Raw genomic sequence first — 24819 nt, 5'->3', positions numbered from 1 at the left:
AAGCAATCCCTAGAGATGCTCATTAACTTGCAAATAACAATAACAGAACAATAAAAGACATTCATTTAATTTGTTAGGATAATGGTAACTTCTGGGAATACAGATAAGCGGATGCTGTTTGTTTCATTCCTTCAGAGAGTCTAAAGAGTCACAAGAAAGGGGGGAAATCATCAGATATGACAGATATCAAAGTTTTCCCAGCTGACATAGTTAAACAGAATGTATACCAGAAGTATTTGAAGAAGAGAGACCGCGGAGCTGTGTGGAAGGCTCCCCCTTAGTGATAGCCAGGAGTTCCACAGCTCAGTGAAAGATCTGGCCAGGAGGATGCAGAGGAGCCATTAAGATGTTGTCTCAGGAGGGATGGGCAGCTCAGTCCTAAATCCCAGGCTCTGGCATGTTGCTGACACTACTGCTACTCAAGCATAATAAATAGCTATCTTATGCTCCCCTAGCAAAGCAGTGTGAAAAAAGGTACAACACCAAGGAACTTTACTGAACTCCATAGTAATGCTGCCAACGATCACAGGGCTGGCATAATCAGCACTAATGCAGAGGGGGGGGGTAATCTGGCTGCTTTTAAATGTTTCCTGCCAAGACCAGGAGTGCTTAAAAGGACTGTCCACCGTGTTGCAATTGATTATGACAGTCATGCGGGGAGCATCCCCTCCCCCTACATTGCAACTGATCATGACAGCTCCATGGGCTGTCATGATCAGCTGTAATGTGGGGGTTCCCTGCCTGCCTTGGCAGACTGATGAGGAGTATTTAAAGGGACCAGGCCCTCGTTTGTACAGCTGATCATGACAGGTCCCTGGCTGTCATGATCAGCTGTTAGTATTGAGAGGGAGCATGGGTGGCCTAGAGCCCATTATATAGCTTAACTGCTAGTGAGAGCATAAAACATATTTTTAAATGTCCTGTCAAAAAAGATTGTGAAAACTTAATCTGAGTGGTGACAACTATCAGACAGAGGCCTTTGAATGGATGCACATTTTCTGTTCAATATTGACATAAGTGGAGCAGTGTTTTCATGTTTAGGAAGTCATCAGAAATTAACAGTGTTCCCTCTTAGAATTATATAACAGAGTGAACAGCCTTTTAATAGGGGAAAAGAGCACAATAGTTTGAATGGAACCTAAGTCTTCAGAAGGCCTGTCAACAAGACTGCATTGATACTGGATTACAAAGGCAGGGATAAGTGAATGTTACCTACTCTATTTGTTTATATTGTTTGTCAGTTCTTTCAGATCTCCACTTTTGTTGTTGGTTTGTAGATTTTTTGTTGCTGATGTATTATGTATGCGTTATGTATGTGTTATCATTTGTATAGGCAATTTACATAAGATTTATAAGATTTATACACACAATATACATCCTACACTTTATGAGAAAAATTCAGTGTGATACAGAAAATGGCATCAAACCAGAGAATCCACAGTGTGAGTCACGCAAATAAAACCAAAATGGGAAATTGTTCAAAATAACTGCATAATATTGATACAATGTTGCAGAGATTAGGGATACCATGAAATTTGCTACAAATGGTTCAGATGTCGAACATACAATATTTGAAAGTGGCAGTTAAATGCAAGTCAATGACTTGGTCTGTTTAGTTCATGTTGAACAGCCATGGATTCCCACTGAACTGGTTTGCAATGTTTTTTTTCCAAAAACTGCACATGTGCAAAGATGCTGCTGATTCAAACAGAACAGCAGTCATTAGCTCCATCAGGTGTTATGCAGAACAATACAGAAGGCTAGGATTTTATTGAAACTTAGAATTCATTGATGACTAATTTATATGATTTGTGAGTTATTTCATTGTCTATTTAAACAAATGGCAGAACTTTTAGATGAAATATTTCTACAATGAAATAGTAGAATAGTTGGCCATAGAACTCCATAAGGCTGTGTAAGAATCTGCAAGAAAGGCAATTCCACTGTACTGTATGGTTAGTATATATAAAATATATATGTGTATTAGAAGAGAACAGTTGATTGACTTTATCTGTGGTCTCCAGCCCACTTATATACCTCCACAAAAACAATACTACTCCAAGTGCATTGAAATGACTGAACTATGTTTGTGAAAGCCAGTAGTCAAACTTCCTGGTCAACTGAAGCTTGCTAGCAGAAAACAAAATGAAGGTACCAAGTTAAACAAGAGCTTTGGTTTGCTTCCAGGAGCAGCTATTCAATTTATTTTAGGAGAGATTACTGCAACCGTGACTGTAGAATTACTCGTGTAGTTCATCAAAATGACATTGGTGGAAGTAATCCCTAGATGTGACTACACGTCAGTTTTTCAAAGGATACATTTGCCAATTAGACAGAGAAAAGGATGAGTATGAAGGATTTCATTCTCTAAATACAAAGCAGTCACCAATTAACTATTGTGACTTGTAAAGCTTAACTTGCCCTTTACCACAAATTCAGCATTTGCTGATGTCACAGACAGATAAAGGGAATCAAACAGTGTACACAGGCTTGGGGTTCTCTACTGCAAAAGCACTGCATGTAAGAAATGCAGACTGGGGCATAAACAGCCAAAGAGTGTGTTTATTGGAGATGAACAGTGGACCCAGTAGGCTTATTAATCAGTTTCGGATGGCACCCTAGGGCATCATATCCCTGCCAAGCTCCTTCTGATCCTCCAAAATGCTACTTTTCTCAGTGACTCCCCCATTTTTCTGGAATCTCCCAGATTGCAATTGGGCTGGTGCTAGGACTCTAGGTTCGTACCCTCCATGTCTTCTTAAATGTTTCTGAAATTTGACAGAATCTCCAGAGTAGCATGCAGAGGTAAAGGCAAAAATCTGTTTTTCTTTGGCTGTACCCTTCCTAAAATATCTCAAATTCTATTTCACTTTCACCACTGCTTCAGTGCTCTTCCATTTGCTTTTCACCTACTTTTATATATTATCCGTCTTCCAGTTCATTGAACTTCAAATAAAACATTAACAATTCCAGCCCAAGTATTAATCCTTAATGCTCCTCAAGTCACATTACAAACTTCACTGCTGCACCAATATCCTTTCATTTTGATTGATGAGATGTTATATCTTCATAATTTTTGTAGGCAGTTCATTACCCATCTTATAACATATTCAGTGGATTGGTCAGTCATGCTTTTATGCCATGCTGACTGTAAGCAGTTTCTATATCTGCTGCTTTTTGAATTGCCACTGCAGCCAATTCACTTTAGAGAAGAGACACACAGAGTAACCCAATCATTCAGTTCTTTCATTTGGCTGCTAAGAAAGCCGTACTGTTACGGAGCCATTTGGAAATAAAAGTAAGAAATTTAGGTAACATACACTTTTACCAATTATAGCCAAAAAACATGTGCAAGGTTGATGGCTGTAGCTAATATATGAGTCATGTTTATTCTCAACATCTTTTTATATTAATGTTATAGTAAAGATATGGTAAAATATCTGACATTGGGAGTCTACACAACTGACTGATTCTGCTAATGAAGAAATAGAGCACCCCTTCCTACAGATGGACAGGTGATACCTATAATAAAACAATAAAGCTCATTTCCAGCCTGATTATATCAAGAATTATTCAAAAATTGCTTAAAAATAAAATCAAAGAAAACAAAATAAAACCAAAGAGATTTCATCCATATCTGGTGGACCTAAGGAATGGCAAACTTATTTTTGGAATATATGATATATAAAACCTATGGTTTCTATCTGAAAAATATCAGAATCTTTGGGGATAGTTCTGACATTATTTGATAGAAAATATACATGTTAGCATGAGAATCATTAGAAAATTAAAACATTACCAACTAAAAGGTAATGGCAGATATTTACAGATGTATTAAAATTATAAAATTAATTGTGCTACAGCAAGGAAAAATTATACAAAACTTGAATAAAAGTTGGATGGTATTTTATTTAGAAAGGAAAAAAGCTAGTTTTGATACTCTGCTTTTTACTACACAAAGCAGTCTCAAAGCAGCTTACAATCGCCATCCCTTCCTCTCTCCACATCCTGTGAGGTATGTGAGACTAAGAGAGCCCTGTGAGAACAGCTATAACAAGACTGTGACTAGTCCAAGGGCACCCAGCAGGTTGTATGTAGAGGAGCAGGGAATCAAACCCAGCTCTTCAGATTAGAAGCCATTGCTCTTAACCACTACACCAAGCTGGCTCATACAACTGCAATTAAAGATGTGTAATTTTATTGTATTTAGCTATATATAATTTAAATGTTAATAGAAATGAAATATTTTTATGTAAGTCTTTTATTTTTTTATAAATATTTGTTTGAGTATTTGTATGTTGGTTGAAGATAATAATGAAAATGCAAAAAAAAAATCAAGCTTCATAGAACTTTTCCTATTTGATCTCATTTAATATCGTATCTATTTTACACATTCTTACTTGGAAACAAATCCTACTCTGTTCAGTGAGATTTATTCCCATGGAAGAGTGCACAATATTTCAGTCTTAGTCCTAAATCATCTGTCCATTCTTGGTTTTCAATAGGTCATCAGATCCTACTTATTTGAAAGGGTTTCCTTTAGCCAATAAAAGCATGATTGGACCAGTGTTGTAGGAAACAATAAAGGCATATTCTAAATCAAAAGACTTACATTCTAAATCAAAAGACTTACCAAATGTTGGCATTAATTTAATTTTTCGCATTTCACCTCCATAACCTGGCTCATTTCTTACATTTTTATTGACCTATGCAGTTCGAAATCCTTGAAAAATAAACACTCCATACCTCATTATTAAGTCTGTTGATCTGTTGCTTTGTTTCTTCTGCTTTGATAACTAATACAGCAGCACCAACTTCCGTCTCTGTAATGATAATACATAGTGGCAAGTGAATGGGATTTGCATCTTGGGTTGTTATTGTCGTGGTTGCTAATCTATGCAAAAACTGGCATCTTAACAGAGAGGAAATAAGACTACATTGACCCAGCAAACAATAAATGATACACCTACTGATAAATCAACACGTTGGTCAACATTTTGCTACTCCATCACATGGTGATACATTTTCATCTCATACTACTTCATAGCAATGGGAAAATTTTACTGGCTGTGAGACAGATAAGATTTGCAAGCAGCGTTGTGTACCGGGCATTTGTGATGTGCATTGCAGCAGCCACACATACATATGAACCTGCCCTTTAATGAGCAGGGCTATGATTTTCCCAGGTAGGGTTGCCAGGTTTGTCCTGGCAACTGGTAATGAATTGAGGGATGGGACTTATCAGGGAAAAAAGAAAGGCCTAGGCCATGTTGTTGGAATTGCACAGGAAGTGACATCATCTTTTTAAAAAATTTCAATTTAATGTATATACCACCTATTCCTACAAAAGCACACTCATTAAGATTCACAACTGTTGTCATGCCAGTGACTTCTGGACAATGCTCTGGTATTTGGACAAAAACTCTATGGTAAAACCAGCTTCTAACATAGAGTTTTTGCCCAAATACCAGAGCACTGCCTGGAAGTCACTGGTGTGATGACATCAATTTCTATGCAATGCCTCAGTTTTCTATTGCAAGGCCCTCCCACCAGCCATCTGATCAGTGGTGGGGTGGGGGTGTGGGTGGGGGAGGGTCAGAACTTGTACGCAGGAGATCCCTGTCACCCTATCCCCAAGGAATCAGGACATAATTAAAAAGCTGAAAAATAGCATGATAAAAGACTTAGAATGACACTGCTGGGCACAAAGGTCCCCTCATTAAACTTTGCATTCCCTGCTTTAGAAGCAGGGTTCTATGTATATTTTAGGTAAGGTTGACTGTAAAATCTCATTAGGTTCCTTCTGGTTTTTCTGTATAATGATCTCTGTACAAGGCTGTCTGTGGCAAAAGCAATTGGATTTTTTTTTAAATCCCTTGAGAAATCACTTAACATTTATTACTCAGCAGGAGTCCAGTACTCGATATGATATGATAGCATGTATTGTGTATAGCCAAAGGCCATTACAAAACATAATGAAAAACAATATGGTACAAATAGGAATAAAACAATATTTCTCCAATATTGTGTACATAAATTGTAGACAAGGGCTACTGAGTTACAATTAAAAACAAAACAAAACACAGTGTATCAAGGTGGGGACACCTGTAAAAAAGCTTTGACTTGAATCTTCCTGGCGGCCAGAGCGAAAAGTGCCACCCTATATGAAATATAGGGGTTGACATCTGATAACAGATAGGTGACTTTATCAAAATCAGAAGTGGGGTGTGAGTTTGGTAGCAACTTGGCAAGGAGAGTCCAGTACTCAATGAGAGCCTAATCCTTGGGCTGTGTGTGTATAAAATGCCCATCTAAAAACAACTCCTAAGGTAATTATTAATTATTTTTTAAATTGCAGGAACAATAACATCCCCCTGCATTGACTTGTAAATTAATTTATTTCATTTAATTAAAACATTTGACTGTTTAAACGACGGTGTTTTATATTATGAACCCACTGTTAGGTTTAAAAGATTGAAAATACTTCGCCAATGCCTTCATGTTTTCTCTGTCTTCGTACACCTTTGGTTCACAACCTCTCTACAGATCTACCTGTGGGCTTGGCCACAACACTGAGCCTTAACTGAACTCCTTGGTGCCTGATTCTCTTTTCACTATCATTACAGTGAGCTGTGCTTCACTTTAACAAGACATGCTGCTTCTTATTGTTGCACACAGTATACCCTGATAGAAAAGCAGACATAGCCATGTGGTTTCTTTGCCTGATGGCTGAGAAACACCCCCTCCCCTTCCGAACTTGGTAGCAACCATTCTGCATTTCTTTTTTCTCACTCTTTCCTGTATCTTCCTTGAGGACCCCAGTGACGTTAGAAGTGTCAATCCAGTCATATCTAAGGCTTTCTCGCTCAGTATGTGATGCACAAAAGGCAGCCTTCTCCAAAAGGTGCATTATGAATCATTTGTAAGATGGCTAAATATAGCACTAACCCCCGATGGTAGGAGATGCTCTGGAATCCTGTCGGAGTTGTTCAGAGCTGAAGTCAAACGTCTGGCTTCCCTCATTATTTCCGTCTTCCGTTCCATCCACAACCCTGTTTTAAAAGATAGATTCAGGTGGGTAGCCGTGTTGGTCAAAAGCAGCAGAACAAAGATTGAATCCAGTGATACTTTTAAGGCTCACAAAGGTTTATTCAAGATATGAGCTTTTGTGTGCATGCATCTGAAGAAGTGTGCATGCACATGAAAGCTTATGCTTTGGAAAAAAGCTTCACTGATCTTAAAAATGCCACTGGACTCAAACTTAGCTATCCTGTTTTAAAAGGTACATAATCCTGGGATATTCATATAAAAAGACACTTCATACATACCGCATTCTTAGGCAACTCTAAAATTTATAAAATTAACTTGAACTGTAAACTTAAGGTTTCTGACAAATGCAGCCGCTGCCCTTACCTCGCAAATGCTGATTGCAGCAGCGGGGGCCTCCAGGCCTAATGTAGAATGGAGCGTGTGGATTTTGCTCTGCTGGGGCCTGGCAGATTCCCGGGCCTTGTGGCCACAGCTCCCAGCATCACAAGTGGTGAATGATGTGCAGGGTGGGGGTGGGTCTCCTTCATCCATCCATATAAGGAGGGGAGTGAGGGGGCCTCCCTCTTCACTCCTCTGCATCTACCAATGGCACTTCCCACCCTTCCACCCCTTATGTTCTGTTTTTGCTGTTATCTTTTTCATCATCGCTGGTTATGTTGGGTGGGCAGATCCTTTGGGGCAGAGCCCACACGTGTGTCAGGCTCTGCCAGCTTGGGGGCCTGCCTCCTTAAGAGGCTGGGTGCATGCTGAGCTACCATGCCTCACACTGGGGGTGGCTGGGGGAGCCCTAACAGAGGCTGAAGCCTGCAGCGCTCCTCCCTTATGTCATCCCCCCCTTGCCCCCAAAATACGAAATGGGATACACAGTGCATTGCATATGTACAAAAGAAAAAAAGATCCACTGTGTAAAGACAACACAAGTAAATAAGAATTCATACAATATAGAAAAAAGCTTTATCCAATGCTTTGAAAGCACAAACAAAACATAGTAATACCACAAAAACATGAAGAAGCTGCAGGAATGCCACTGGAAATTCCAACTCCAAACGAGGAACCGGTGATTCCTGCGTTTCGCTTGTGAATGCTTCCTCAGTGGGCCCCAACAAAAGCATCGCTGCAAGTGCCTAGAAGCCTCTAGATAATATTCATTTCCTAATGAGTTTCTTCATAGTTTAATTATTACAGAGTAATAATTCTTAAACATAAAAAGACTGTGACAATACTTGCAATGACAGTACTTATGACACATGAAAGAGACATGCTAAAAGGTTTAGGAGCTTTTTAATGACAAAGCATGGCAAAAACCTATGGCAGCCACTGCTGAGGGCTGGCTGGAGGTTGATGTGACCACTTCAACAGTGCTTTCACGAAGCGCACTGCATACACATGGCACATGCAGCATCCATGGGGGCAGGTGGGACCCATGGTGCCTATAAAGGTGCCATGTATGCAGGTTCCGCTCTCTTTGCCCCAGCATACCACGGAGAAGCTTCGCTCCCACCTACCCTATGTTGGTGTTGAAACAGCCTTGTAGCTGTGTTTGAGGTGTATGTTTCATGGATAATATTTCATCACAGATGAGGGCATGGGATGGATCCTGTTGGCAGGGAGCCCGGTGTGCCATTGGACTCCCTGGGATTCAGGGCCTACATAAGAGGCGGCATGTAAATGATCATGGCTGACCCGGTGTGGGAGGCCAGGGGCTCATTTTGCCAGGTGGTCTGGGCAGCCAACTGAGGTTCATGCCCAGTTTGCTCCCTCACATAGGTTGCTTTCCTTAGCAGTGGACTCCAGTATGCCAGGGTATCTGCTCTCTCAGCGGGGAATGGTGAAGATTCCCAGGGCACCTCTGGACTCTGTGGGGTATTGGTGCAGTCTGCTGACTGCTAAATCAGGCTCCCTCTCCCATGCTGCACCAACCCTCCCATGGGGAGATAATAAAGCTTTGACCTTGTTTATCCCCAACAATGGTGTGTCACATTTTATTCCAACCCCAAATGCCCTCCTGAAAGACAACCGAATATCAGTGGTAAGGAATACCAGTTGTGGTATTTATGTATCCACACCGAAGAGGCATTAGCCTGGTTAATTGGAATACTTATTTCTAGAAATAAAACTAATCTACAAATTGCCACCAGTCTCATAGAAAAGCTTCATGGGGAAAGAAAACGAATGCCTCACAAGTGCAAGAAGCCTTTGTCTGTGCTGTCAGGTTTAATTTTCTCCTTCTTTTGAGTGAGAAAAAAGGATAAACATCAACTCTAACCATTTCTTAAATAAGCTTAAATAAGTGCCCTTACAATGGGAAGCAGTGGAACAACTTCAGAGCAAAGCACTGGGAAGGGAGAATCATTCTATCATCCTATTTTAAACCAAATGTACCTTTTACTGCTCTGCTGTGTGAGGCTGGAATTGATAGAATTATCAGTGGAGAGAAGGGGAAGATTAATGTGTACATGAAAAACCTGTGCAAATAAAAAATAACTTTCATCTCATGGCAAAAAAAGGATTATTAAGGGCCATTTCGCACGGCTTCAAAGTAGCAGAATGGTTGCTATTTGGAAACGCTACTAATTTGCCATAACCCACGACGTCGTAGACAATCTGCAACAATCCTGAAACCAATCAGCAAAAAGCGCTTCGTTGTGGCGCTTTCAGGGGAATCCAGAAAAGTGGATTCACCCTCCGGATAGCGATACACTCCTGCAACCAATCTGCAACAGTAGCGCTAAAGACCTGTGCATTACCATTGTTGCTGGTTCTTCAAAGTCCCTCCCCCTGGCTCTCTCCTCCAAACTTCCGGCGAAGCGATCGCCATTTTTTTTTCTCCGAGCGAGCGGGGATAAACGCACCGGCGAGCCTATTTCTGTTTAGAGGCTTCCCTGGCTTCAGTCCTTCACCTTTAGTCACTAAGCACAAACCACTGAAAAGCCCGTTTGCTGAAATAAAGTCCCTTTATTTTTTACAAATAAATTCAGCCGAAAATCGGGCCCGTGAGAGGGGGGGGGGGTTTATCACTCGAGGCAGCGTGCAAACGATCATACAATCAAACGGCAGCTCACATTAGGCAGCTGGATGGGTCTCTCCGTAGCAACGAATCTACCTAGATTCGTTGCTATGGGTCGTTTTTTTTTTAAAAAACCTTTCTTAAAGGGAAAGGGGCTGTTTGGGAGCATGCTAACGGCTGCCCATTGGCTGCTTGACGGCCAGGGGCGGGACGAGCTTGGCAATAGCGCTTCCTTTCTAGCGATTTCTGCCGAGACCGGAAGCCTGTGGGAAACGCTAAAAAACGCAACTGATTCCACTACAAAGGCAGGTATGCATAACGACGAATTCCACTATTTTAAATGGCGATTTTTCATTCCGCAAACAATTTGCAACAAAGATCCCTGTGCGAAAAGGCCCTAAGAATTTTACCTCACTCAAAAAAAAGAAAGAAAGAAAGAAAGAAAGAAAGAAAGAAAGAAAGAAAGAAAGAAAGAAAGAAAGAAAGAAAGAAAGAAAGAAAGAAAGAAAGAAAAGCGAAGAACATATATATCTTTCCTCCAAGGGCTTTAAGAAAAATTCTGGTGTTGACAAGACTTAACTTGGCCTTTCTCAACTATTTAGAAACCCCTGAAACATGTTTAGGCTTCAAGAAACCTCAGAAGTGGAGTGATCATGCAGAATATGGATGAGAAGCATTGTTGTGTACACACCCACTCAGAGCCCCTTTCCTTACCACTCCCTCCAGGCTCATTATTGACCGTTTTGGGAGGGAGGCGGGCCTACATGACCATATATATGGCATATCAAATAAAAAAAAAAATTCCCAGCCATTCTGGAAACTTATCCAGGACCACCAAGAAACCCATAAAATCCTGATTGAAAAAGCCTGGTTTAACCCTTCATGCTCCAGATATACTGACATCATATATTTATTTTGAAATTTTATTTTGAAATCCTGGAGCTTAACGAAGCCTGGGGTGGGACATTTCTGATTGGGAAAATGTGGGAAAAATTAACTTAGCCCTAATCCTTGTCACCCACCCTTGACTGTGAAATACACATCTGGGGATGTGATTATGGGTTCCCTGTTCCAACTTAGGTTGACTCTGAATTTTAGCTCAGTCAGACCAGGGAACTTCCTTAAACTTGATCAGAAAAGTTCAGAACTACACAACCCCTTTGTTGTCAGGCCGCGGGAGATTTCTCTGACATGCCCTGTGGACTAGCACTGGGATAGTACTGGAAACAACCTTTGGAGACTTTTTCATTTTTACTTTTTAATGTTCTGGGCTTAGATGAAAAATAAATGGATTTTTCTAGGAATTGCCACTGACCCAGTGTGCCTGTGGGGATGTGCTTTTGGATAATAACAAAAGTCAAAATGAAACTGAATGACAGATTTAATGTAAGTAAAGAACAGTTTCCTGCTTGATCTTTCAATATTGTTGCCAACCTCTAGGTTGGGCCTGGAGACCTCTTGGAATTACAACTTTTCTCCAGACTGCAAAGATAAGTTGTTTGGATAAAATGGCTGCTATAGAGGGTGGACTCTTATGACATTATACCTCTCTGGGGTTCCTGCCCACCCCAAACCTTGCCTTCCTCAGGCTTTACCTCCAAATCTCTAAGAACTTCCCAACCTGGGGTCAAAAAAGCTATCGCCCAAATAGTTTTATACAGGGGCAGGTGCAGACTCTCCAATATCACACTGACACACAACATATCTTCTGGTGAAAACCAGGGTGCTTTCTAGGATTTGCTATTAAAAAATACTTTGGGGGGGGGGGAGAAAATTCTACAGCCCCTGTCATGTCATGAGGTCACAACAGTTTTTTAATTGTCGAGTGCCAGAAGGTCTTCCACCACAGGCAAGGTGCAAGGCTAAGTATTATGTGTATACTAGGCAAAAGGTATAGGATGGCCAAGGGTGGAGCCCAATAATACAGGACAATGTTCATCTGCATCCCACTCCCCCTTATTGGGCACTTCTTGTGTGAGTCATCTCATACATCTATTTCTGTCCTGGAGATCTTTACCTCCCAACTGGCATAACCCCATTCTCATACCAGACATAGTCACCAGCCTCTACCAACCAGTTCCCAAAGGAACACCCTAGCAGCCCATCATCTTATCCCTGTACACTCTACCATCTGGGACCCAGACCTGCATGTCCCTCTCCTACCTGGACAAAGCACTGATGTTGTCATTATGTCTGTCCCCTCTTCCTCTGTGTTGAAGCTGGAGCAACTAATCATTATTGGCTTCTCTCCAGTCCTCTTTAAGAACAGCACAATAAGCCATATATGTTCTATATGGTTACCCAGTCTCTTATGAGCCTTTTACGAGAGTTTGGACACTGTTTTGATTATCTAGGGGAAACACTGCAGTTAGCCGCATTAGCAGGGGAGTGAAAATGGCAGCCAAATTCTCCTGAAATGCATTCCTCATAAGAGTTTGGGAAGCCCTATCAGGTCCTTGTGGCTTACCATGCAGGGATCTGTATATAATAAATAGGACAAAAAAGCTCTAGGTTCCACGTTAAAGTGAGGTGATGAGTGGAGGTGACTGATTAGAGGATGATTGTCTCTCCCTCAAAGCCCATTACCCAAGACTGTCTCAGTAGAGCTGTCTCTGGCTTTATTTATGCTTCCTGATGCCATCTTGGTATCAGAAAGGAGAAAGTTTACTAAAACAGGACTTTCCCGTGAATGCTCATATCTTTACCTAGGGCTGAGGTCTGGAGGAACAGCACTGGTGAGTGATGTAAACTGGAGCTTGAGGTTCTTCTCTTTCTTTTTGGAATAGTAATGGAGTTCAGTTTCATGCTTGGTTCTTGATGAATTTGCACTGCAGACTCGGATAGGGGAATGGAAGGGCACAGTTCCAGATGCTAACTGTTTCAAGTTTATCCCAAGATAGTTTTTATTGCTTCCTGTCTTCTTCTGCTGGGAGGAAGTTGTGCTTCTTGTGTGGACTGGAGTAGCTGCGTCCTCATCTCCTACATCTTCCTCATCCTCCTCATCCTCCACAATTGATGGAAGCCTCTTGTTTATATTGCCGTTTCCTTTGGAATCTGCCTAAAATAGTGAAAAATCCATGTGAATATAACAATTGAGATCCATTCATTGTGTGGGCATCAATTGCTTGCATCAAACCAAAAGTCTGCCATGGCTTTTGCAACTTGTTGTTTATATTTTTGAAAAACAGTTCCATTATGTACCTATGAAACAGCCTTCTAGATAACGTAAACATCATGCAAATGTATTTTGTTACCTAGAAATGTTGCTTATCTTCAATTCTAACAGAACTACTATCTAATAAAACAATATACCCACTAATACATTTATTTTTTATCAACCTATTTCAAGTTTGCATGGGATCAGAAACATAAAAGATAGATAATAAAACCACCAAAAGTCATAAAATAAACCAACACAGAACAGCATCATAAAGTGAGTCTCCTTACACTTCTGTGGCTTCTGGTCCAAATGCACTTAGAAAAATGAAGGATTTGAAACCTTGCAAACTATGTTGAGGCACCCTTCCCGAGCTAGTTTTTAAAGGTTTTAAATAAGTAAGTTAAACTTGAATAATAGCACTGAACTGCAAGAGACTCACACTGACTGTGAAAACAGAGGCAGTATGTGATTTGTAAGAGGCAAAAGAAGGAAACATTTCTTGGTAATGAAAACAATTTTGTAAACAGGTTTTGGAGCAGGTACATGTATGCAGCTGTATTTCTTTCAGTGACACAAATTATAATACAAACAGTGACCTTCAAGAAACTTGTGGGGAGGGTGCATCCCTCTCCCACTTTGTTTCCTTCATTCTTCCCCCTTCCAATCTTCCTCCTCTTTCTCACCCCTTCTTCTGTCAATCTTGACCACCTTTCTTTGTTTCCCTTTCTTTGTGAGACTTCCTCCTCTCTATTTCTCCCCATCCTTCCCTGAGAATCTCCCCTCATTCCTCCACTTGCCCTTATCTGTCAACCTGCCCCCTCTTTCTTATGGTCCATACTCCTTCTCTGTCAATCTTCCCCTCCCCTTCTCTGTCAGCTGAAATGTGAACCCTGCGGGACACATTTCCACACCGGAGATGATCTGGTGCTGGAATGTGTCTCCCTTGGAGACTTTGTACGCTGCAGAGCATGGAGCTCTGCAGCATCATAATGATGGCAACCCAGAATAGTACCGCTGGTGTGGAATTGCCTGCAGAGAGCATTTTTTTTAATTTGGGGAAAGTTTAACCCCCAGTGTATTTTTTAAGATGCCACATTTTCCTGCATGCCTGGGGGTCCCCTAAGCTTGCAAGAAAATCTGTTTAGTGTCATTGTGGCTCCATTCCACAGATTTATATATCTGCAATTAAGGAGCCACAGTTGAGAAACATGTTCATAGATAGTAGTTACTGAGAGAGAATCAAGTTTATTGTGCAGCCATAGGCCCTTATGAAGTAGATACTTACTTGAGTATGAACTGAAGAATTCAACCCTTATAAAGTCAACATTTACCTTAAATGGTTAAAATGACTGATCAAACTTCATAGCAATTGGCTGTATATCATTCTATTATATGGTATCCTGGCTTCCTCCAAAGAACAGGCTATTATCTCATTTGTTATTTGCATTCACTCTATAAGGTAGATTGGATCCAACCAGCTTTTCAGGGGGTGAAGACGGAGAAAGGAGTCCCATATACCAACCCAAAAGTACATGTTGGGAAACATAGGACCTGCAAGGGCAAAAGCCATTTGGGATGGTGGCTATGATAGGGAGGGGAATTGGGTGAGATTGAGGAGAAGAAGTTGGCTGGATCAAATCAAGACTTTCCCATGAAACCCCTAGGGAGTTACATGACAGAACAAACATTTGACCTTGAACTTCAAACATCTCAGTCCAAATCTCCAATCACAATGATTTATTTTTGATGAACTTGGACTTAGATATAATATACAATATTATATAATAATATATAATATTATCATCATATATGATAAAAGGTAACCACAATGTTAGCTTTTCCTTCATGGCAAAATACTCATGAAGGTATACATATGAAAAAGAAAACGTTACATCAGAATGTAGAATTGATTTAGGACTCTTGAATCCCGGTTATAAATTCACCAAGTTAAAAAAGAAAAAACCCTGTGCTTTTAACTTGGACTTGTAATATACAATTTTGCAAATGTATGTACTCAGACTCTCCAAGGCTCTCCCTACTATTTGTATTCAGCACCAAGCCTAAAGTCAGGAATGTGTACTGATTCCTCCTCAGCATTGAGTAATCACAACATGTCCCCAAAAGAAGAATTTAAGAACAGTATGGGAACAGCATGTTAGCAGTGAACTTGAGCCCTAGCCCCTTTCTTGAAAGAAATTAAGTGCATGGAAGAATTACAGGAAATGAGAATCCGTTTTAGGAATTAAAAAACAAACACCAGAACCCTCCACCCTATTATCACCTGCTGTCTTGGAGATGTGAGAACAGTTTGGTACTCTGATGACATTAACCTGCATTTATTTTTACTTGTAAGTTTTACTCTCTGAACAGTGATGTTTATGAAACTGATGTTTTCTACATGATACAGCAAAGGACAATTGTTGAGAAATCCTGGAAAGACTGTGAATGTCAAACACAACAGCAGATAGAATTGAATGCGCTATCTTGAGGAAATGCAGCATCACACAGAAGTTTGAAGCAACATGCAAACTGCTGGGTATCTTGATATGAGAAGGTTCAAGATTTAATTTGATGTTTATGCCACGGGATTCTCATATCCTAGATTATGTGCACAAAGACTGATAACTAAACATGCAGGCCTAATCTTAACATCTAGAGCTAGTAATGAAACATGCAAATTCACCCATGCCAATTCAATTGCCCCCATTACATACAAGGTCCTTTCCAATGTTTGCTGGAGTCCACATGAGGCATTTTGACTCAAAAAGGATTTTTGGATCCAGCTACAGGGTTGTTGCTGTTCTTTAACAAAAGAATTTAGCTTATTCCATTAAAATCAGACAACCATACCTGACAGACTGAAGACTTGTTTGACAATCTTGTAATTACCTGAAAGAACAACAAATAGAGGAAGTAGCAAATACCAGAATCTGCACAATAGTGGTTTCCAGGATCCATTTAAGAGCATGAGATCATGCAGAAGGGAAATCTCACAGCAAAGGTCTTCCATGTTTTTTTCATTACCTTAGCTGACCAAATGTTGAATAGAAACTGTGAAGCTATAGTTTAAAATGGATTAGGCCATTCTGGGCAGTGTTTTATTCTCTGCCCTGCATGTAACTGAGGTAGTTTCTGATAATGTTGATAGGGATGCCATGGCATCAAAAACAAGTGGCTTTTAAGGGACGATTCACATGATACTAAGCCCTTATGGCAACCACAAGACATCTGCATTGCATAAGTGCAGGGATTTCCATGTAACCCAGGGTACAAATGGTGCACATGGATCTCCACCTCTGCTGTTTTTGTAAAGTGAAACAGCCTTCCCATTTTTGCCTTCAAGTCACAGCTGACTTATGTCCCCTGAGTTGGTTTGTTTGGACTGGCTCATGAATATTTTTTTTTTAATCAGGGTGATGGACCCTGGTGCAGGGTCAAACCAGGAGCTAGACAGAGATCCAGAATGTTTGATTAAGAGATCTGATTTAAAAAAAAGACTGAGTTCAGGTGAACTACTAAGTTAAGTGCATTAACTTTTGGATCACATTCTGGTCTTGGTGAAGTCTCTCAGTTCAGCTGCTGAGAAACCTCCCTTAAGTAAGTTGAGCCATAATTTCCCAAACACTGACAAGGGAAGGCCAAAGTAATTAAATAGTAAATAAAGCAAACTAATTATCATACTACTCCTAAAATAATTAGTATCAGCCTCTTGTGTTTTACTAAATGTACCTGTGATCATGTTACAGGTATTTTTGTAAATCTTTTGCTAAGTTCTTGTGAGATTTCCAAATTAAATTTGTAAACTCAGATAAATAATAATAATAAAAATAAACATTATAGGAAAAGCCACCTAAACTTGGGTGCTTTTCTGAAAAGACCCACTGAATTTTTCAGTGATCTCACCATTCGTTGCTACTTCCTCTCACACTGTCAAAACAGGTTGACTCACATTCTGGAGACCTTTAATCAGGAGAGTGCTTGTGAAATTCTTTACTTTTATACCTCACATAACTAGAAGGGGCAGATTACATTTCATGAAGATCCAAAGATTTGTCTCAAAAGCTTGAGCTCAGTTTGTTTGCTACAAACAAAGTATGATAATAAATGTCAAAAGAAGACAATTTTAAATAGTGGGGCTGTCTGTGGGGACACATCTTTGTGTTTTGTTCTAAGCCTCTTCTTTTGCCCCTCCTGACTCTCCCTTAGTCTCCAGACAGTAAGCAGCTCCCACAGACACAAACAAAGACAAGCACAGACTCTATAAAAACTGGAGGAAAACTAAAAACCAGGGTCTTCTAACTACAGTTGTTGTACTTGTTTGTCTCTGAGCACATCTGCTTTCAGAGGAATTAATTATAATAGGACTTTAAGAAATGCTCTAGTTTCCAATCTCTTAAATTGTTTTTCAATGGCAATGGAGCCTTGCTCATCCATAAAGAAAAGCGATATTAAATAAGAGGAATAACACAGGTGTTTGTTTCAATAAAAATTGAAGAAGAGATTAAAGCTGATTCTCCTGCCCCCCTTAGCTGCCCATGGACATCAGAAGGCACAGATTGGCTGGGTAATCAAAGTTTTTAATTATCTTTTGCCTGCCTCTACAAGGTATAACATAAATGCTTAATATCTCTTTCCATTCCATCAGTTAGTTAACTAACCAACCACTTGGAATGAACAACAGTGACTTATAGTTCAGTCCTCCCGAAGACTGTTTATGCACTGGAGATTTCATGCCGGGCTGCAGGCTGGAGTTCTTCCTGCACCCACACGGGGAAGCATTTGGCCCAGTGCACCTCACCCACCCCCTATTTGTGCTCCTGCATTGGAGCTGGGGCAGTGAAGTTCCCAGTGCGTAAACAGTCCAGGAGAGTCCTAAGTCCATTGAAATCAATGGGAGTTTGCTGGGTTCAACTTCAGTGAATAGTGGATTGCACTGCTAAGGCCACAGAGATCTGATTCACATTGGAATTGTGGCATGTGTGTGTGTGGGAAATTTCAGCGTCTTCCCCCACTTGCTCACTGGTGTTTTTCCAACTTGAAATAACTTTGAAGGCAGTACCAGATTCACAAGGAGAATGATCTACATTCACCCTCCACAGGACAAACATGAACCCCTGGATATTTTGGATGGAGCAAATTGCATATGGTGGAGGTTCATCTTCATCCTCCCTATGCTGTGGTCTCATTCTTAATTGAGTCCCTGCAATGCTTGGGAAATTACTTCTCAGCAGCTGGCATCTGTTAAAACATGAAGTGTCTAGACTGGTCCTTTACCTCCATGAGGTTCTTTGTTTACTGTGAGAAAACCCAGCTCAAATCTGTGCTCCAGAGTTATTAACAGATTCCCTTTCTTCCCTTATCATAAATATATTAAAGTGGTCTGAAGAACTGAGTCACAGTTTCCTAGACTGGAGGGAGAACCTTAGGTACGTGAGAAAAATACACCCTCCAAGGACCATTCCAGTCACAAACTCTATTGAATGAGAGTAGCTGTGAAAGCCATTGCTCTGGGATACAACATTTCCCCTGCTTTTAAATAGGTCAGTTCAATGAGGCTTAAGGGAATGGATAATTGTAATCTACCTAAAAGCTGAAACAAACAATTCTGAGCAAAGAGAAAGTTTATTCCATATTGGACATTGGAGATTTGATCATTTGTGCAGATGTTTTTTTTTAAATTGCCACCACAAGCACAAGGATCTTCACTGTGTGACTGAAGGTATGTTGCTGAAGCCATTTTGTCCCCACTTCCTGCTGTCTCCACCTCTTGCAGCAGCCATTTTGCGGCAGACATTTGGTGACTGCACTCATCATGATGTTTCAGAATTCTAAAGGTGCTCACAGGCTCAAAAAGATTGGGAGCCCCTGGACTGGAGTATGGAAGAATATTTTTCACCCAGTACTGGATATGCTACATATCCAGCACCAGTTGAACATTCAAAGAGAAGGAATTCTAAGCCCTAGGCTCCACAGCTAATCAAGACCCCATGAAGTCATACATCTTCCACATCATCTGCCACATTACACATGCATTGAATAGTCACCACATTCAGGCTATAGGTAAATTCCTGTATATTGCACAAAAAGACATGAGAAAAATTGTTTGTCTTAGTTAGAACACTGAGATCCCTTTTCATACAAATGCAAAAACAAGACACAAACCTGGCATTCAAACTGGATTTGTGCTCAAAATACACTTCTGCCTCTGACCATTGGTAATATGAATATAGATCAAATGCCATATGCTTTATTCCTAGGGATTTTTTCCGCGTGGTAATGGAAAATACCATATAACAAGAGATTACTGTATCACCCAGAAGCTTAGTGACTCATACCTGTTCATCTCTCGTTACTTTTGCATGAGGGTTTTAAAAAAAATGAAATATGTAAATCCTTAAATGGCAGCCCACTGAGACCAATACAGTCTGAAGGACCTCTTAGGTTCGCTGCAATTGTTAATGTAACTAAACTCAATAACTGAATACAACATTCCCAGGACAATTTCCCATCCCAGCATAGTCAACATTTTAATTTTTCACTTCATCAGTTTGCTCGCCCGGCATTAATTCAGCTTCTGTTCTCTTCTGGTGCTTCTTTATGTATCTCTAGTGGACTAGAGAACTAATAAACACCCAGAAGCTGATGCTTCACTCTTGCACTTCCTCTGTGTTAACAGAAAGCGTTCTGTGAGGAACAAGATGCTTGGTTCCGAGTTGCTATCAGTTTGATTGTGAAAGGAAGGGAAAATGATGGGCATGATAACCAAGAGCTATGGAGGGGGCTCTCTCTCCCTCTGCTCCCACAGGATTGTACACACTGCTCAGCATCCTGGTCATTACCTGTCCTAGACAGAGAGCCTGGTATGCTTCTTTTGCTGCCCTCTTCCCAACTCAGGCTCCACTGGGAAATTCATTTTAATGTGAAGCAAACCTAAATTCTCTGCCTCAGCCCTGATTTGGAGAGGTAGAGCTGGTTGGGAACACAGGCGCATATATAGCTCTAGGGTGGACATTTATGAAGACAATTTAGTTAAGACTGAAGGCAAAAGCTAATAACTCTGGAGTGCAAATGAACAGAGCTGTAAACAACAATATTGGTTGTTTGGCCTTATGCTCAAATTACTTCTTTTACAATATGAAGTTTTTCTAAAAAGTTCCAAAGCCAGTAAATTTGGCAGAAATGATCCTGAATTTGATCTTGAATACATTTAATGGGTTATACCATCTGTTCATGAAGCTGTTTGATTTATCACAGTAAAAGGTAAAATGTGTGTTAGAAAGGTATGTGTAATGAAGCCATTTTGAAGACATGACCATTTCAGTGGATTTTTTTTAGGGCTGCTTAAACTTTTACTCACAGTAATCCTGCTATTCTAAATTCCAGCTGCTGTCCTTCTAAAGTGTTCCAGATGTATATAACATGCCTCTGAAACTCATGGGGAGGAGGCTAGTTTGGGTGGTAGAAATGGTAGAAAACAGACAGCAGTGAAGGCATTAAAATCTGTATTTTCTCTTTCCAGAAGTGGCTGACATAAGGAAAAACAACATCAGGGCTTCATCAAACACCTTTTTTTGGAACACGTAGCTTGCCCTCAATAAGAGGGCACTAATGAAGAAGACATACATCACCATTCTAAGTACCATGAACCTCTAACACTAAACAAGACGAATGCTGACTGAAGTATAAAAAAGAGGGACTCCCAGCTCTCATCTAAGAGGTTGTGATGGGTTCTTAAGACTTCACAGATTATCCAGAAATTGCTTTTCTTCAAAGAAATGTTAGCAGTACAAACAGGAAAATGCTACGGGCATTTGAAAATAGCCTTCGGCAGCAAAGATCCAAATTCTTATAGTGATAGAGATAAATAATAATAATAAACCCCTCTGTGTTTCCACATCAGTTTCATGATGTCAAATGGAGGTACTCATGATCTTAAAATATATGAAACTGTCAGAATCAAAGAATGTGGTGATCTCAACAGACTGCAGGTACACAAACGGACCAGACTATTCAAATTAACTGTGGCTTCTGGATTCAGAATATAATTTCACTGTGTGGCATTAGTGTTAAAGAGATTAACTGAACAAATGCAAGTGATATCAGATGGTACAACAAAAACTGCTATAGGGACACCTCTGTTCAAACAAATACAAATCAATATCAAATGAACGGATGTTAAAGAAAAGCAAGAACAACCTGCAATATCCAAACTTGTGACATCAGAATGAAAGAAGATGCTATTCATGTGTCTTGACAGATTTACTACATGCAGTGGTTTACATGGTTGACATATTTTATGTACATGGTGTTCATGTAGAATTCCCAACTCTGGGTTGGGAAATTCATGGAAAAGAATGTTGGGGGTGGGATTCTCATGAGGGCAATGTTTTGGAAGGAGCCTCAGAGGACATAATGTCATAAGAAGAAAAAGAGTTGATTTTTATACCCCTATTTTCATTATCCAAAGGTGTCTCAAACTCACCTTCCCTTCCTCTCCGCACAACAGAGGTAGATGGGGCTGAGAGATCTCAGAGAAAACTGTGACTGATCCAAAGTCACCCAGCTGGCTTCATGTGGAGGGGGAGTGGGGAATCAAACCCAAATCTCCAGATAAGAGTCCACTGCTCTTAACTACTACACCACACTGGCTCTCTAAGACCTAACATGCATGGCTGAAGCCACACCAGGCTGCCGTTGTTCTGTTGCGGCAGGGCAAAAAGCCCTCCCATTCCCCACATGTGCACGGGGGAGGTGCACACTGGTTGACCCAAAGCAATGGCCCTGCACACGCAATGGAAGAATTGCCTCCCTATCTCTGTTTGGTAGAACAGGGACTACCGGTACCATATCAAACCAGTGTCAACACAAGAAAACCACACAGTCACAAGATTTTCAACTACCAGATTTTCAACTACCAATGGGAGACCCATGAGTGATTAGAGTTCTGGGGCTAAGCTTGTAATTTTATCTGCACAGGCAAATGAATGAGTTCCACTGGAATCCTGTGGGCCATCTGCTACACCGGGGGTCATCAACCCCCGGTCTGCCGCCCGGTGCCGGGCTGCGAGAGCCTCAGCAGTGGGCCATGGCTCCCTCTCCCTGCCCCCTGCAGCGAGAAGCTCGCCAGGCCGCGAACAAATCGGCTGCCAAAGTGGCCGATTAGCTCGTGGCCCAGCAAGCTTCTTGCTGCAGGAGGGGGGAGAGGGAAGCTCGCCAGGCGCAAATGCATGTACGCAGCAGGTTTGCTCAGGGCTGTCACGCATGCATGGGGCCCCGGGTCACCCTCTCCCCCCACCCCTTGACAATGAGCTGCAACCTCAATAAGGTTGCTGTGCTACACTACTTTTGCACAGGATTGCACAATGAATAATAATGAAAACTAATATTGTATATGGGGAAGGCACTGGCAAACCACCCCGTATTGAGTCTGCCATGAAAATGCTAGAGGGCGTCACCCCAAGGGTCAGACATGACTCGGTGCTTGCACAGGGGATACCTTTACCTTTACCTAATATTGTATATATATTAATTTTTCCTCCATTCAGCTCATTATTTTAAATTTAAATATTTTATTTTGCCAGCATTGGGGGTTTCACAAATGAAAAAGTTAAGAGTGCTATTTTTAGTAGCTTATGAGCAATGGATCCATGCTAATTAAGTAGCTTGGGTTCCAAGATAGATTTCTATGAGTTCAAGCAAGCTGTCTTCATCGCCACAATGTGACACATACTGATAGTACCTAACTGAACCAAAGGCAGAGAATTCATGCTTCTTTCAGAGGTTTTCATCTTCCTTTGGGACTTCATTAAAGTTTGTGAAATAGCACAGTACATCTTGTGAGTCACTCAGCCATTAGAACGTTTGGAGCTAAAAGATGAACTAAATTCCTTCTGTAACAACACAGGAAAGATGCCATCATTACATTTGGGAGAACGGTAGTAATTTTTACCTGGCAGCACCTAACAAATTAGTGCAGGACTATGGTATTGCATCCTATGACAAATCGGAGAGAATAGACTGTGGTAACAGAGTCTGGAATAGGCATGTGCACTTCAGATCATTTCAGCTTGATGCAGGCACAAAACAGTTGAAAACAGTCTGAAACGGCAAAAGCCATTATTCCCAATGGCGGAAACATGGAGGGTTCCGGAGCGTTTCAGCTGTTTTGGATGGCTGTATAACTTTAAAGGAACAGCAGAGAAAAGAAATTGCCTAGTACTTTTCCCGCTGGCTGTTTCCCACCTTGGGCCTGTCTCCCAGAGCAAAAGGGAGGGGGAGGGAGGCAGACCAATGGCTAGGCTCCCTAGAGGCTCCCTATAGGAGCCTAGCTAATGATTACAATGCAAATCAGTCTTGCAGCATGCTAAGCTTGCTCTAATGCAAGAGAAGTGAAGGGGAGAGGAGACTTGGGGGGGGTTAGCCTATAGGAAGGCAGGTTTTTTGGGGGGTAACAGCTCTTGGCCAATCACAGAAGGTTTTCCCTTTTTGAAAATCTTCTGTGCATGGCCCAGAGATATATAAAGCTAAGGGGGTCCATTCCTGCTCCCTCGCTGACCTGCTACTGGTTGCTCTGGTAGAATGAGATTCTTCTGACTCCCAGAGAGTGTGCTGGCTGCTGCTGTGCTGGGCCATGGAGGATCTTCATTGCTGAAGAAGTCTTCAGCCTGTTTGCCTGAGGGACTTTCCTTTTGCCTCTTCTTTCTTTTTTTCTCACCTTCGGAACTAACTCTAATTGTTTATTTTTAAATTCACATTTCTCTTTGGGTTTCTGTGGGTGGGTTTGGGTGGTATACACACAAAGAGGGGGTCCCCATCCGGTTCCATTGTATCCAATGGAGCAAAACTAGAACATAGAATCTTTCCTACATAATTGGATACAATGGGACTGGATGGGGAAACCCTCTTTGGGTGCCCATAGAATTGGACCCTCTAGTCCAGGGGTAGTCAAACTGTGGCCCTCCAGATGTCCATGGACTACAATTCCCAGGAGCCCCTGCCAGCAAATGCTGGCAGGGGCTCCTGGGAATTGTAGTCCACGGACATCAGGAGGGCCGCAGTTTGACTACCCCTGCTCTAGTCCAATCTTCTTGAAACCATAGAGAAGAGGGTCCTCAAGCTACACCAAATGTTTGGAGCCTCTAACTCAACCCCCACCCCCTCAGGCCACAGAGAAGACAGAAATGTGAAAATTGCCAATGACTTTAATGGTACCGTTGACTTTATTGACTGATTTGCTTTTGACCTGTTTCGGATGGGCTTTAAACGGGCCGAATCAGGTCTCTCTGAATCCAAAATACTCCAATTTTTTTGTTTGTATGCACATGCCTAGTCTGGAAGGTATAATGTGTGATTTTCAGGACCAGAAATAGCCACAGATAAACTCTTTAGAAACCTACTTGAAATATTGCCATAGGCTTTAAACTAAATTTGAAGTTTGCTTCTGGGATAATAAGTAGTTATTAAATAATTAATTTCTGCCTCTTTGAAACTTGGACTCATGCAGCTTTTAATAATAAACTAGGACAGTTGCCATCTCATCGATTTACCTGTCTCCCCCCCCCCCCCAAGAAACATGTATTTTTCTCTCCTACTCCATTTTATC

The 24819-nt window shown here is 41.1% G+C and overlaps 1 protein-coding gene across 2 annotated transcripts in view; it reads right to left on the bottom strand.

Moving 5' to 3' along the window:
* The window catches only part of KCNH8 (potassium voltage-gated channel subfamily H member 8), a 204710-nt gene that overhangs the window by 5183 nt on the left and 174708 nt on the right, over positions 1 to 24819 (bottom strand). Inside the window, exons 12-15 of one of the 2 annotated variants that reach the window (XM_077303611.1) lie at positions 16068 to 16106; positions 12763 to 13115; positions 6949 to 7052; positions 4747 to 4823 (exon numbers count right to left, since the gene is read on the bottom strand). In XM_077303611.1, the coding sequence (XP_077159726.1) occupies positions 4747 to 4823; positions 6949 to 7052; positions 12763 to 13115; positions 16068 to 16106 (573 nt within the window). The remainder of the gene's footprint in view (positions 1 to 4746; positions 4824 to 6948; positions 7053 to 12762; positions 13116 to 16067; positions 16107 to 24819) is intronic. The other variant, XM_077303612.1, reaches the window with a different exon arrangement.

This window comes from Paroedura picta, chromosome 11 (assembly GCF_049243985.1).
Source record: "Paroedura picta isolate Pp20150507F chromosome 11, Ppicta_v3.0, whole genome shotgun sequence".
NCBI classification, from domain to species: Eukaryota; Metazoa; Chordata; class Lepidosauria; order Squamata; family Gekkonidae; genus Paroedura; species Paroedura picta.
This window is presented reverse-complemented; position numbering and strand designations above follow the sequence as displayed.